Source organism: Herpailurus yagouaroundi, unplaced genomic scaffold (genome assembly GCF_014898765.1).
Source record: "Herpailurus yagouaroundi ecotype Mexico unplaced genomic scaffold, PumYag 569, whole genome shotgun sequence".
In the NCBI taxonomy this organism is placed as follows: domain Eukaryota; kingdom Metazoa; phylum Chordata; class Mammalia; order Carnivora; family Felidae; genus Herpailurus; species Herpailurus yagouaroundi.
Genome location: NW_024412786.1, coordinates 7470437 through 7485225, shown reverse-complemented (window position 1 = coordinate 7485225; position 14789 = coordinate 7470437). Strand labels below are relative to the sequence as shown.

Genomic DNA, 14789 nt, shown 5'->3' with positions numbered 1-14789 from the left:
AGACTCTTCGCTACGGAGCCTTCTCGGCAACGGAGCAAAAGCGTATTTCCGAATTCAGTTCTATCTTCCTGAATGCCTCTCACTAAGGTTTGGTAATTTCCCCCTTAGAGTGCTTGTACGTCCTTCATTAATACCGAAGAATTTTCCCTACTATCGTATAGAGGATTTGCTTATCTTTTGACTTCAGGGTTTTTTAGTTTTTTGCTTCAGCTTTCAGAATGCTTTTTTTTTATTTACATGAAAGGCAAAACTAGCAGTCCCCACCCCCACTTTTACCGGCCTCCCCTAATGCCCCCACCTTCTGTAATCATTGCACCGTTATTAAAACTAAGAAGTTGCAACACTATTATGAGGCACAGTCCAGCTCACTCGTGCGGATTTTCCCAGTTCAACTACTAATGTCCTTTTTCCGTCCCAAGACCCACCGAGTACGGTTACCGAGTGCGCTCCTATCCAGCAGGTCTCTTCCGATCTGCAAAAACGCCTCCTCGGTCCTCCCTTGCTTTTCGTCGACCTTGACGCTTGAGGAGTACGTCCGGGTTTGTCTGGCATCTCGGGAGCCTGGGGGTACAGGTTTGGGGGGAGAATGCCACGGAAGTCAGCTTTGCCCACCGCGTCGTATCAGGGTCCACGACATCAGCGTGGTCTGTCACTGGTGTTGCTAACCATGACCCGTGCGGTTGAGATGGTGTCAGACAGGTCCCTCCGCTCCCCGGGCACCGGTTTCCCGTTTCCATAGCCTGGTGGTTGGAGCGAGTCCTGAGTCGGCTGTACTCTGGGGGAGGGGGCTCGTGCCACCACAGCTGTCACAGCCACCACAGCGGCAAGGAAATATCTGAGGCAAGACACTCTGAAGTTTCTCCTTGAAGCTTCACCTGCCAATTTGACCGTCCATCCGTGGAGGAAGATTTGTCCCTCTCTCGCGGTCGTTTGTTTGTTGATTTGTATCCGTACGGACTCAGGCCTACCTCTTTTTTGGGCCGGAATTCGATACTATTATTTATTTGTGTCACTCAGAACGTTCTAGCTTTGGCCATTGGATTGACAGTCCTTTTGGGTTAGCTCCTGCGTCCGTCTGACATGTCTCCCGTCCCTTCCATTTGTGTTTTGCGTGTCCCCTTCCTTTCTGGCGCTGAACAGCGCTTGAGGCTCGTCGTGTATGTGCCTTGCCCCAGAATCCTCATTTGGCCAGAGAGCCCTGGTTCCTTTTACCGGGAAGCGAGTGACTTTCAGGCACCAGGTCTGGTACGGGGTGTGACCGCTGCTCCTGGGCCGTCACTGCTTCTGGACTTCCCAGTGGGCAGGGCCAGGGGGTGTGTGCACGCAGCCCGAGTACACACGTGTGGTATATTTAGCGAAGTAGGAGTTCGTACCAACATTTCTGGCCACAGGACTCCTTCCTGCCCCGCCCACCCACTCCACACACACACTCGGTGTGTTACTTTCTTTACTTATTTGTTTAACCCGTGTATGTGCGGTCCCCCCTCCACCCCCCAGAAGCCTAAGTACCGGCCGGAGCGCTAACGGTTATGGCAGTCAAGAGACTGTTTCCCAAGGCTTCGTAGGCCGCCTCCTCCTTCCCTTCCTCTCCGTGCCGTGTGGTAGGTACTGTCATACGTTCCTAACACGGGACTCACTTTTTTCACGGTCTGCTTTCATTCCTAGGACCCTCCAACAGGCTGGCTGGGGCTTTTTTTTTTTTTCTTTGTATACAGTAAAATTCATTCCTGGAGATCTGCAGCCCTGTGGGTTTTGACAGATGCCTGGATTCGTGTGTCCCCCACCATAGCACCCTACGAAGGAGTTCGGCAGCTCTAGGAGTTTCCTTGAGCGTGCCTTTGGAAGTCAGATACTCCCCCCTCCCAAACACTAGCAACCATTGATCTGGTTTATGTCCTTGTAGTTTTGCCTTTTCCAGAATGTCATATAAATGGAATCATATAATGTGCGGCCTTTTACATCTGGCTTCTCTCACTGCTGAGCAAAATGCATCCGAGTGTCCCCCACGTTGCCGCAGGACCTCTTAGTTCATTTCCTTCGGGTCCTGGGTGCTGTTGCACTGTACGGACGTGGCGGTATGTCCCTTCACCGACTGAAGGACATCTCGGCTGTTTCCGGGTTTTGGCGACTGTGAGCGAAATTGCTGCGCACGCTTACGTACAGGTGTTTGTGAACGTGGATTTCCGACTCGCTTGGGTAAATCCCTGGGAGAAGGACTCCTGGATCACATGGCAAGTGCACGGTCAACTCTGTAAGAGACCGCCCATGTCTTTTCCAAGGTGGCTGCATCGTTCTGCACTTCCGCCAGCGGCTGGAGAGTTCCAGGCGCTCCGTGTCCTCCTGCTTGCGTGGCAACATCAGGCTTCGGTTTCTGTTTTTTGATTTCAGCCATTCTGGTGAGGGTGCCGTGGCATCTCGCTGTGGCTTTAACTTGCATTTCCCTAACAGCTGCCGGTGTCGACTGAGCTGGGCATCTTTTTAGGTACTTGCTTGTAACTCACTTCATAAATCGGGTCAGGGGCTTTCCTGCTACCTGCTTGCACGAGTTCTTCGTATATTCTAGATACAAGCCCTTGCCCAAACAGCTGACGTGGAAACGCTTTCTTCAAGTCCGTGGCTTATCTCTGCGTCCCTTAGCGGCGTCTTTTGCACAGCAAGTGCCTGGGATTTTGATCAAGTCCAACATTTCCATTTCTGCCCCTCACAGATTGAGCCTGTAGTCTTGTGCTTCAAAACTCAGTGCCAAACCCGAGGCCCAGAGATTTTCTTTTGTGATTTTTCTCAAGAAATTTTAGTTTATGCTTTAGTCTCTTAGGAGTGTATCCAATACCTTTACATTTTCAGATTGTTGACGATCACCCGTAACGTTAGGCAGAAATGCCAAATGTGTTAAAACTTACACACACACAACATTCATGGGTTTATATTACAAATAATTTAGGAGGCAGCCGTATTACTCTGAAGTGGGAAGATCTTCCTTTTTCACAAAACATAAGATAGCTCTTATCACCTTAAACACATAAAACACTCTCTGTGATAAAAACAACCATCCTAAGGGCTGAAAGACCAAAGATTGACGGGGGGAGATATCCATGCCTGATGTAACAGAAAGTTAACATCTTTAATATATAAACACTTCCTACAGATTGACAAGCAAAAATGGGCAAGAGATATGAACAGGCAATTCTGCAAAAGGAAATGCAAATGGCCTCCAAGCCACAAAAGGCATTCAGCACAAAAGGAAAACCAGATCCGGTCTTCATCCACGCGTGGCACGCCCCGGGGAAGGGTGCCAATGGCTGGTTCGCGCCTGGATGTGGGGGAGCTGTCATATTCACACACCGCTTGCTGGTGGAGTCTGAATTGCTAGTTTCTTGGGAAAGCAATCCAGCAACATCTATTAAAATTACCTAGGGAGAACCCTCTCACCCAGCCCCAGTGTCAGGTTTCCATACAAATGGGTGGCTCAGCATCGACTCAAAGTAATGGCTTAAAGCTAAGAGAGCCTAAGGAGCTATCAAACACCGAATGGTTGAGTTAATGTGGCAGGCGTGAACCACAGACTATTATCCAACTACCAAAACGCAGCCCCACATCTGTATACCTGCAGAAAAATGAGATGAGCGTGTCTCACAGTGACAGGGACAGCACTGTCTCATGTGGGTTAAAAAAAAAAAAAAAAAAAAGAGGTCTTACCTGGTGTCAGCGGCCGCTGAGCAGAGAGAGATGAGCTAGGAATCCCGTCGGTGGTTGACCTTGAAGGAGAGCCTTCGTGGACCTTTGAACTGTGTCACTTTCTACAATGAGTACTTAATTTCTTTTACAATAAAAACGTCAACTGAAGGGAAAAAAAAATCAATCCACACTGAGAATCAGGGGACAGATAACGTATTCTCAGCAGTGCTGAGCACCAGCACCAGACTGTAGGGGGTGGGCCCGGGAGCCTGAACGTTACGCTGACCCTTCGTGGCGGGTACGGGTCGCAGATGTGACGCTGTGAACCGAGCGAGGGGCCGGGAGCTCACCGGCTGCCCCTGTCTCCCAGGCTTGCCACTCCTTGCGGGCAGGAGCGCAACTGCCCTGGGTCTCCGCTGACGTGAAGCCCTCCGTCTGCGTGACGGGGACGGCATGGTGGCGGGGGTCCGGGTCCCTCACCGGACCTGTGCCTGTCGGCCGTGTTTTATCGTTGTGCCTGAACGTTCAGGGTGAACCCGGAGACAGACCTAGACGCCCGGGCTGTCGGGGGCCCTCCATTGGTCCCCAGCCTCGGGCTCAGGGGGGCCGCCTCAACCCCCACACCGGATCCCCGTGCGGAGGCCCCGTGTAACGTCCCCGTCCCTCGCGCATCCCTGCAGGCGCATGTCCTGTCAGTCTGTGGGAGGGCTCGGGGCGTGCAAGTCTGCCCCGCGGCGGGGTGGGGGGCGGGGGCCGGACACGCGAGCCCGGCTCTGGCCAGCCCCGGGCCCTTCCCCGGCGAGCCTTGCGTGGAGGCCTAACGTGCTGCCCCACACCTTTGCCCACAGTGAAGAGCCCCATGCTGCTGGAAGTGAGCACGACCCACTTTTTGAGAACCAACAGCGTGGCCGAGGACCTGGATCTGGAGGGGGAGACGCCGCTGGTCCCCATCACGCACGTGTCACAGTGAGTGGCCGCTCGCCCGCGGAGAACGGGCTGGAGGGGCGCGGGGCTCAAGAGGGCCGCCTCGGGGCCGCTCTGGGGCCCAGGCCTGCTCTCCCGGGGCCCGCCGCTTGCCGCCTGCCCTCGGCAACCTGGGGGCCACCGGTGGCCAGGGGCCGGCTCCAGCGCCCAGGCACCGAGCGGGGAGGAGAGCGGGGGCGCCTCCCGCCAAGTCTGGGAACACGATCCTCTTGTTTGGACTTATGGAAAACCAAACTGATCATTTTCCACTCGTTTTTGTGCTCTGAGCGTCTGAGAAGATGGTTTTTCTCTCCCCTTGCCCCCTCCCCCGCCCCCCAAAAGAGAGACGACTTTGTTTTTCAGCAGCGTTTCCCCGTAGAACCCTGGCCAGAGCCAAGGGGCAGATGCCGCGGCTGTCCTCAGGGGCTCCTTCAGGTGGAGGAAATGGCTGATTTTCCACGCCTTCCACTTGGCCTTCCCCCGAGGCACAGCTGGCCTGGGACGCACGCCCGCCCTCCCCCACCATGCCGGCATGGCCAGGCCAATCCCCAGGGCCCGGCCGTGGTGTGATTCCCTTGCGATGTATGACTCAGTGCTCCCGGCAGGGGCACCCAGTGGTGACAGCACGTGGTGGGGTCAGTGGGGCACTCGGGCGCCGTCTGGCCGCCGCCCCGTCGGGGACTCCCCGGAGGAGTCCTTCTGTGTTGGGACGCGCGCGCTCCCCTCAGCCCTTCCCAGAGTCACTTGCTGACACGGTGTCCTCTCCACGGACGTTTCTCCGGAGGGTGTGTCCGTTCTCCCAGGGTCTCAGGGTTGTCGTGAGCCATGTGCGCCTCTGTCAGAGCGAGGCCCTAGGCCTGCCGGCTCTGCCCGGCAGGTGACCGGGGACTGAGACAGCCAGGACCCAAATGGCAGGGCCTCCTGGCCGCCCACGCGGGACTGGCGGAGTCGGGTGGCCAGCGAAAGAGGAAGGCAGGACTGTGTCACGACGGTACCGTGATCAGACAGGACAGGACCTGCCCGCCGTCTTTCCCTGCGCAGCACCCCCTCCCCCCAGGCTCACGGGGGGTCAGGCCTCACCCGGTGGTGGTGGGGGAGGGCATTGTGTGCAGGACCTGTTTACCGGACTCGCGTGAGCCCGCTGGGGCCCTGGGAAGCAGGGGCGACTTGTCCTCATGGACCCGGCAGCGGAGGGGGCTTCTGGGCCCCCATCCACCCCGGAGATGACCGGACAGGCTTGCTGGGCGAACGTGCCAGGGCAGAGGTGTGAACAGCCAGGGAAGCCAGGCCGTGCGGGTCCAGGCCGGGGCCCGAAGGCAGAGTGTGGACTTAGGCACTTGGGCCGAGGCGTTTTCAGAGTCCAGGGCACAAGAGAGACCGCAGGGTGCTAACAGCCGGCGTTCCGTGGCTGGTGGTGTGTGCGACTCCGGCGGCAGTGGCTACTCGGGGCAGGGACAGCCATGACCCTCAGGCAGGTGGATTCCACGCGGGCGTCACGGTTCCCGCTGCCCCTTCTCGCTGCTCTCTCCCGTCAGCCCGTTCATTCTCCCAGCTGTGGCCCAGCCCCTCGACACACAGGAGGAGTCCCACCCTGGAAGGACAGGGCTGCCTCACCAGCTCCCTGGCCCTGCGAGATCCCCGCAGGGAGGCCCAGGGTGAGGGTGATAAAGGACGGGGGATCCAGGGGGCCCACAGCCAAGCCCGCAACAGTCACCCCTTCGGGGTGAGGGCCGTCAGCATGCACCAAGCTTCCCCGGGGCCACGGCCTGCCCACCTGCCCGGGGAGCCCCGGGAGGCGATCCAAGCCAGCAGAGGCAGTGTCATCAGGGGCACTGGGCCACTTCTCTTCTAAAACTGCGGCCGTCAGACCGGAGCGGCCCGGATGCTTGCTGCGGATTGGGTGCTTCGCCGTCCCAAACGCCCGCCGTGGGCCTTCTCGGGCCAGCACTCCCAGTGTGGCAGGTTGGCTGGGGGGGGGGGGGGGGTGGGGGGGGGGTGTCTCCTGTCACCCCCGGTGCTGTCCGGGCCTACACCCCAGTCCTTGCCCAGCCGGGTCCCCATGCTAGAACCTACAAGGGCTTCTCCCAGCAGATCTGTCTACCGCACTTGGTCAGTGGTGGGTGCTGGGAGCAGGGAGCCGAGGTGTGCTGTCCCATCAGGTCAGGGTCAAGGTGGAGACCGCAGGGCATCTGCGTGAACGTGTCCTTAGTACAGGGTGCTGTGCCCTGGGGAGCCCTGGTGAAGGGCGTGTGATGCGGGCCCAGGGAGAGGTGGGGGGGCCTCGGAACCTAGACGCCCCCGAGGCTGCAGGCTGGGCAGAGGCCCCCCCCCCCCAGCCCCACGGCTGGCAGAGGTGGCTCTGGGGGCGCCATGACTGCCCTCCGTGCCTTCACCTCCTGCCCGGCACTCCTCCTGACGGATGCCCCCAACTGAACAGCTCCGGCTGCTCGGGGACACGTCAAGGCTGCTGCAGGCAGCCCGGCCCCGCGGGCACCTGCCTTGGTGTGTGTGAGAGGGGCAGGGGTGTGCACGGGGGTCTCGCAGGGGGCAGAGAGGGTGGGAAGCAGTTGCTGACAAACAGATTCGTCCTTCTCCAGCATTTTACTGATGTTCAATGTATTACCACGTTGGGTCGGATCCAGGATTCAAATTAAAAGCATAAATAAAGACACATTTTGTTTCCATCTCAAGCTCTCCCCACCCGTTGGGCCCCAGGGAGGTGAGGTCACTGCAGCCTTGATTACGGGAAGGTCCCTGGGGCTGGGCGAAGCTCCTCTTTCCGGGGCCTCTGGCCGGGATGAGGGGCGGGGAGCCGGGGGCCCTGAGCAGCCCTGGTGCGATCTAGGGAGTCGCCGGGGCGTACCGTGTTAGGGAGACAGAGTGCTCTCGGCCACCCCAGCCCCCCACGCGAGCCCCCGGAGACCCCATGCAGCCCTGCCCCGCCCCCAGCTCTAGGGAGCCGGGCCGCAGCCTGATGCACCCCTTCCAGGCCGACCGCCTTCCAGGGCCAGCGGAGGGGAGCCCCGTGCGCACCTGCGTCCCCCACCCAGAGCCTTGCCGCAGGGTTTCCGAGGGGCCGGCGTAAGGTGGAGATGGGGCATCTAGGACAATGGGGAGGGGGCGGGAAAGCCCCCTCCCCAACTCTGAGAGAGGAGAGGAGCCCTGCCCCCAACAGGAGCCAGGAGGAGTTCCTGGGCTCCTGCCGCATCTACTGCCTTGTGGCCACTGACGGCCACTGACAGGACAGTGGCGGCGGGGGGGGGGGGGGGGGGGGGCGGGGGAGGGCACCTCTGTGTGCATCCTCGTGCCTCCCCATCTGCAGCCATCAGATTCCCACCCGTCTTCCCAACATCTGCTCGGCCAACCTCACCCCGGGGAGGCCCAGGCAGCCAAGCCCTCTGGCTGTCGAGGCCTCCACGCCAGCTCCCTGAGCCCCGAGTACGGGGCCTGGGACCCTTCCGGGGCTCTGTCTCCTCTCAGGCTCTCTCTCCCTGGGAGTCCTGAAGCCCCAGGCTGGGAGGGGCTCCAAGACGTGGCTCCCACCCCCCGGCAGGCAGGACCCGCACAGGGGCCAGGCCGGCCTCACCTGAGATGAGGTGGTGAGGGGTGTGGGTGCCTCGGCATGCCTGTTAGCACACCTGGAAGTGGGCAGCTAGGCCCGAACTGGCCACAGCATGAGGCCCCGACTGGGACCGCGTACGGGTGTGGCCTGGGTGCCCCTCGCCCAGGGGCCTTGGGACAGGGCAGCCATTTCCACGAAGCCCCCTCCACCCCTGCGGCCAAGCCAGCCAAGCATGGCCAGGAGCCCACGTCTGTCCCACTGGCTGCACACGCGGACACCCAAGGCAGGCTGTGTGAGAGGCCCCTCCCCATCCCTGACGGGTTCCTCCGGAAGTGGTGACCGCCGGCCCCTTCCATGTCTTCTGTCACAGCATCCTGGACAGGCGAGGCTCAGCTCCTGTCTACCAGTCGCCCCCAGCCCGTCCTGCTCCGCCGGGGACAGTATAGCGGGACACCCTGGGCACAGATGGGCACGGGGAGGGCCTTCCAGGGAAGGCAGAGCTGAGGCTGGGGCACTGCGGAGCCCCTACCAGGTGGCCACGAGCAACTGTGTGCTTGTGGGCCGTCCTGTGACAAGACAGCCTGTAGGTCCTTGAGCAAAACCAGCCCCGTGTGCCTCCATGAGAATTTCCGTGTCTCTGGCTTTCTCCTGGGCCCTGCGGTCTCATGCCGAGACGCTCGATCTCTCTTTTCCAGCAAGGCCCCCGCGGCCCAGCTTTCACCCACGTCACTACTAAGGTCACCTGAGTTCTGCGTTTGCCAGGGAGGCCAGGGCCAGCCCCACGCCTTCTGGAAGCGGGGCAAGTGTCACAAGGCTCGGCCCTGTACTCAGCTCCAGGGACGGCGGGGCTAGCTCTCTGGATGGGACCAGGGTTGCCAGGGGCATTTCAGGGACCCCAGGGCCAGCTGCGGCTCGCTCCCGCGGACCCTGGTGGAGGCCCAGGCACTGTGTGAGTGGCCACCTCCTTGTTCTGCAAACCTTGGTGGGGAAGGACGACGAGGCTGCTTCGGGGCCAGAGAACAGGGGGAAGAGGGAGGGGGCCTTCCAGGCACATCAGAGACCGGTCTCTTTCCGGACCGGTGTCCTGTCTTCTCGGAGCTCCAGACCACCTCCGTCCGCACGAGGTGCCAAGGAAACCCCGTGGGAGCCCGCCCGGGAGTGCCGTGTGGAGCTGCCTGAGTCAGAGCCTCCCAGCCCCGGCCAGCTCAGACCCGTCTCTGAAATGCACGGGGGGATTAAATGTTCTCCTAATTAAATTAGAAGCGAGGCGGAGTGGCTCAGTGGGAAAGGGACGGGACTAGGAATCAGATGCCCTCGATCTGGCTCCCAGCCTGCACCGGCCCAGCTGCAGGCCGGCCCCTGAGGCCCCTGCTCCGGGGAGTGGGCCCTCTTCTAGGTGGAAGGCCCAGAGGAAAGCGGAAGGCTTCTTACGTCCTTTGGGGACCGTGACAGTGAACTCCCGGCCCCGGGCCACTCCCATGCATGGCAGGGCTCCGCGCTCTCCAAGGGCAGGGCTTTGGTGAGGCCGGCCCCGGCCAGGCAGGCAGTGCTGGAGGAGGTCAGGGACAGGAGGGCATCCACTTGCTAGAGGCGGCTGGAGGACTGCAGTGACTCCAGAGGTCGCGCCGGTGTTGCTATGGAGACATCTGCGGTGGCCGCGGGTACCCCACGGCTCCTCTATGTGCTCTGCCTAAACCTGCGAGGGGAGACTGAGCCCTAAGGCAGCCCGGCCGGGAGGCTCCTGCGTGGGGGGCGGAAGGGGTTGGGGGCCGGGCCGGCTCAGAAAGGACAGTCTTTGCATAGAGAGTGTTTTCCACTTTGTAGTGAAAGGAGACGAGCGCGCAGGTCTCCACGGGACTCGGCTCCGTTCACCCCGGGCCCCATGTGACTAGCAGGCAGGTTCCCAGGAAGCCCCCGTGTCCCCAGTCCCCGCCATGCCTTCGGAGGGTAACCACCGTCCCGGCTGCCAGCGGCACCGCTCAGCCGCACCCGTTCCCGAACCTTCCGCAGACAGACTCGCACAGTGCGCACACCCACCGGCACGTCTGCCTTCCCGGAGCCGGGCCGCGCGGCCGCAGAGAGCGGCGCCTGCCGGCCGGCCCTCCGCGGGGTTCATCCATCCCGTTGCCGGCGGCCACGTGGACGGTTTCCAGCGCCGGGCTGTTACCGTCGGTGCTAAGAGCGTCCCGCACGGGCTTCCTGGGGCGAGAGCAGGCTGCACGTCTGGTGAGACTACGCCCAGGCGTGGGGCTGCTAGGCTCGGGTTCAACAACACCGCCTAGCTGCTGCCCCCCACCGCGGCGGCGGGGCGGCGGGCCGGTTCCGCAGCGTCACCAGCACCGGGCCTTTTTCACGGCCGCTTTCCGCCACGCTGGGGAAGCGGGGGCAGGGGGCACGGCTCGCAGCAGCGCTCTGGGATCTGGGGGCTGGTGCAGGCGAGCCTGTTCTGTCGTCTTTTATTCCGCGCGTACTGTCCTCCAGGAACGTGCTCGTGTCTCCGGCCCGCTTCGTTTCGGGTGGCCTTTTCTCATCCATTTACAGCACTTCGTTCTTTCTGCCTTTACCGTCGCCTGGCTAGGACGGGCGTCAGAAACGCGCGTGCCCACGCCCACGGACGTCCACGGCACGTCAGGGCCGCCTCCCCCTCTTCCGTCGTCTTCTCTTCTCCTGAGGGCGTCTTTTGACGAACGGAACTTTAAGTGAACTCCTAATGTGATTCAGTTAATCAAACATTTCCTCTCCGGATAGTGCCGTTTGTGATCTATTAGAGACGCGTTGACTGCTCCAAGGTCATAAAGATACTCTGGTTTTTTCTGAAGCTTTATTAGCTCACCTTCCCCGTGTCGATCTACAGGGCATCTGGAATCCATTTCTGCATCCAATGTGAGGCCGAGGTCAAGGTGCGTTCTCCCCCACCGGGCTGCGCAGGCGGGCTCAGCACCCTTCACCGGAAAGCCCGTCCTTCCCCCGCTGCCCCGCCAGGCCCACCCCGTCACCCTCCGGCTCGCTGTCTGCGTGGACCTCGGCTTCGGAACCCCATCTGGTCCCTCTGGTCAGACTGTATGTAGTTCGCCAGGGCCATGCCTCACGGTCCCCGTGCTCCGATCCCGGGTCTTGACAGCCGGCGGGGAAGGCTCCGGCCAGGCCCCCTGCTTCGCCGCTGGCCTGTGTCCGTTTGGTCCACCCCTCCACCCCCAGCCGGTCGCCCCAGAAAACCTCCTGTAGGTGGGGGGGGGGGGCTTCTCTAGACGACCGTGGGGAGGGCGACCATCTTTGCAGGATCGAGTCTTTGCGACTGTGGCCCCGATGCGTCCCTCGTTTACTTAGGACTTACTTCTCTTTTCGTGGCCTGTAGTTTTCCGTGCAGCGATGGTGAGCGGTGTGTCTGAGATTCATTCCTCGTCAGCTGATGTTTGTATGTCCACCAAGCCCAGAGACGCTGCATTCGCGGGAGCCCTGGCCAGCATGGATCATGTCCTGCCTGCAGGACACCGGGGCAGTCTGCTGGCCTCCCTGGGCCCCGGTGCCCTCTTGTAGACACCGGAGGTGGGTTCTCACGGTGCTGGTATGAGCCCTTGAGGACACGTGGTCGGGAGTCTGGCCTTGCACCTAATTCAGGAACATGCCTGATAAATGTCAGCCAGTGTAAAACGTCCCCCTGGGACGGAAGAGCCCACGGGGACATCCCTTCCTTCACCCAAGGGCTTCTGAAACCGCCACATATCCATGGGATATCAGGAACTGTCCTTAACAAGATGTACACGGAGGCCATTGACCCCGGGCCTCGAGATGGGCTGGAGGCAAGGTCACAACCTCTAGTAGCCTCTAGTAGCTGGGAAAGGGGGTCCGGGACCGTCGGGGCCCCTGGCTCCCGTGGAGGTGCAGGGAGAGGCCTGGGCCCGCCGTCCTGCTGCTCAGGGGTGGGGCGAGGGGGACCGGAGGACCGTGCCCCGGAGCGGCCACACGTGCCCCAGCATGCTTGGGCCGTTCGCGCCCCTCACGGCCGGGCCCACCCGCCGAGGACAGCACAGGCTTGCGGCAGAGCGAGGGGCGGCGTGGGCCGTGTGTCCCGCCCTCCCTGGGCCCTGTGCGAGGCGGGGATGGAGGTCTAGCCCTCATTCTCTGGGCGGCTCACTGGTGCCCAGGGGTGCCCAGCAGGGCGCCGGCCGGGACGCGGCGGCCGTGCTCCCGGGCTTGCTCGTGTCCAGGTGCTTAGAGCCCACACCGACGGAGCCCTGCTCTGTGTCCAGCCCTTGTGTCAGGGTCGGGAGGGGAGGCTGCCCTTAGCCGAGACGCACAGCTTGTGTCCTTGTGGGTCGGTGCGCCCGTTCACAGCGCCCGGCCCTGCCGGCGTCCCCGTGAGGCAGGGGCAGAGCCGGGGCTCATGCAGACACGCCGTCTCTATGGGAGCCCGGGTCTGCGAGGTGGAACCCGGGCCGGTAGCCTGAGGGCCGGCAGGGGGAGAGAGGCGACAGGGGGCGTGGCGTCGGCCCGTGCCCCTCTCTTCGCCGGCGGGAGGGAACGGCGCGCGGAGGCCTGTCTGCGCGCCGGCTGGCGGTCTCTGCGGCCGCCTCCTCCAGGGAGAATCCTGCACGGTCGGCGTCTCCACACGCCACGGCCCCGGGGAGGGCAAGGGGCCTCGCAGACCTACAGGCTACCCGGGGGGCTCCCGGATGGCTTGGGCAAGGCCGAGCTGCCTTCCCGGGACACGGAGTGACAGGCCCAGGGTCACGGCTCCTGCTGCGGGCCCAGAGCCCCCCCAGAGGCATCCGTTCTCGAGACGTGCCGGCCCTTTTGGGACAAGGCAGGCATCCTGGGCAGGGGCGGGCCACAGGGCGGAGGTCTGGCTGTAAATCTGTGAGGTCTGGATGGCCCACGGGAGGCCTGAGGCACCAGCTGGGAAGGAAGTCCTCATGGAGGAAAGGGGAAAGACAAGTGGTGGCAGAAGGAGACAGGAGTCCGGATCCAGCCTCGGAGTCTGGTGTCCACGTCATCCCCACACCCTTAGCCCTGACCCCGCTTTTGCTTTGATCTCGATAAGTAATCTCTTCACATGGGCCGCAGCTCTGGAGGCTCCCTTTAAAGACAGCACTGGGAGGGTCCTGGATGTCTGCACTCAGGGCCTCCCGCCTCCGTGGGCACAAGGGCGGCGGAGTGGGGGTGTGCACAGAGCCCCGAGCGCTGGGTTTTTTTCTTTTTGGGGGCAATTCAAGGGATTTTTTTTTTTTAATTTTTTTTTTCAACGTTTATTTATTTTGGGGACAGAGAGAGACAGAGCATGAACGGGGGAGGGGCAGAGAGAGAGTGAGACGCAGAATCGGAAACAGGCTCCAGGCTCTGAGCCATCAGCCCAGAGCCTGACGCGGGGCTCGAACTCACGGACCGCGAGATTGTGACCTGGCTGAAGTCGGACGCTCAACCGACTGTGCCACCCAGGCGCCCCAATTCAAGGGATTTTCAAAGGCAACTTTGACTCTACTGGGTTTGCCTCCCAAGACTTGGGAACTGAATCGTGGGCGAGATATCAGGCTGGCCGGCAGCTGAAGCAGGATACCTGCCTCAACAGTGCCCTGCTGGGGAAACTGAGGCAGGGAGTGGGGTGACTTCCCAGTGGGTCGGGGGGAGGCTGCTGGAAGATGGGTGGGAGGTAAGGCCTTGCAGAGAGTGCACAGCTATGCACACACATACACACACGCTCAGGGGCGGTCCTTCCCCACGGTTACCTGGCCTGCTGTCCCCCCGAGAGCCAGGCCCCCCCCGAGAGGAGGTGGGCAGCTCCCCGCAGAGTGGCCCCCTCTTGATTCGTCAGTCAGCCAGGCTCTGGACCTCTGGCTTCAAGCCTTTGAACGTGCCCTAGGCTTGTCTCCCGGCCCAGCCCCGGGCGGCTCTGGGGCCCAGTGCCCGCCACTCGGTGGCCCAAGCCAGCTGTCGACAGAGCCGGGGCCGGGCCCTGGGCTCCAGCCTCTGGATACCGTGCCCCTCCGTGCCCCGCGCCTGCTCCTTACCCTGCTGATTCTCCCACCCGCAGGCCCTCCCCCAAGGGATGGGGAGCAGTGTCCCCCAGGCGGGTCCACCGCAGGCCAGGCTGGGGAGCAGAGGCCGGTGCTGACCCGTGAGGTCTGAGCTGGCCAGAAGGAACAGCGAAGGTAGCCTCGCGGGCCACGGCGGGACCTCACGGTGCCCCGCCAGAGCCCCGGTGGCAAGACCGGGGCAGAGGTGCCCCCACTCCCGTCTCAGGAGCACCAGCGAAGCCCTGAGCGGGGCCAGAAGCCTGGGCTGCAAAGCTGCAGCCTCTCCCCAGGCAGCAATGCGAGCCCCCCGGGAGTCTGTCGCTTTTGGAAACGGTCTCCGGAGCAAACAAAGGGCCTGTCCGAGCGGAGCGAGGCTTGGCCTGGACTCCGAGCCGCCGCTGCCTGGGCACCAGGCCTCCCTGGACGCCGCGCACCCGGAACACCGCAGAGGCTCCTTCCCGCTGCTCACAGCCCTCGTTGGCTCCCGTGACCTACAGAAGGACCGCACCGTCCACCTGTCGCTACCTGGCCGCACAGGTGGCAAGGTCCCCGTGACTTGGGTCAGAGAGAAGCGAAGC

At 62.1% G+C, this 14789-nt stretch overlaps 1 protein-coding gene across 1 annotated transcript in view; it reads left to right on the top strand.

Annotated features, from left to right (window-relative positions):
* KCNQ1 (potassium voltage-gated channel subfamily Q member 1) overlaps positions 1 to 14789 on the top strand; it is a 274919-nt gene that overhangs the window by 90628 nt on the left and 169502 nt on the right. Inside the window, exon 11 of the mRNA XM_040465810.1 lies at positions 4524 to 4641. Coding sequence (XP_040321744.1) covers positions 4524 to 4641 — 118 coding nt within the window. The remainder of the gene's footprint in view (positions 1 to 4523; positions 4642 to 14789) is intronic.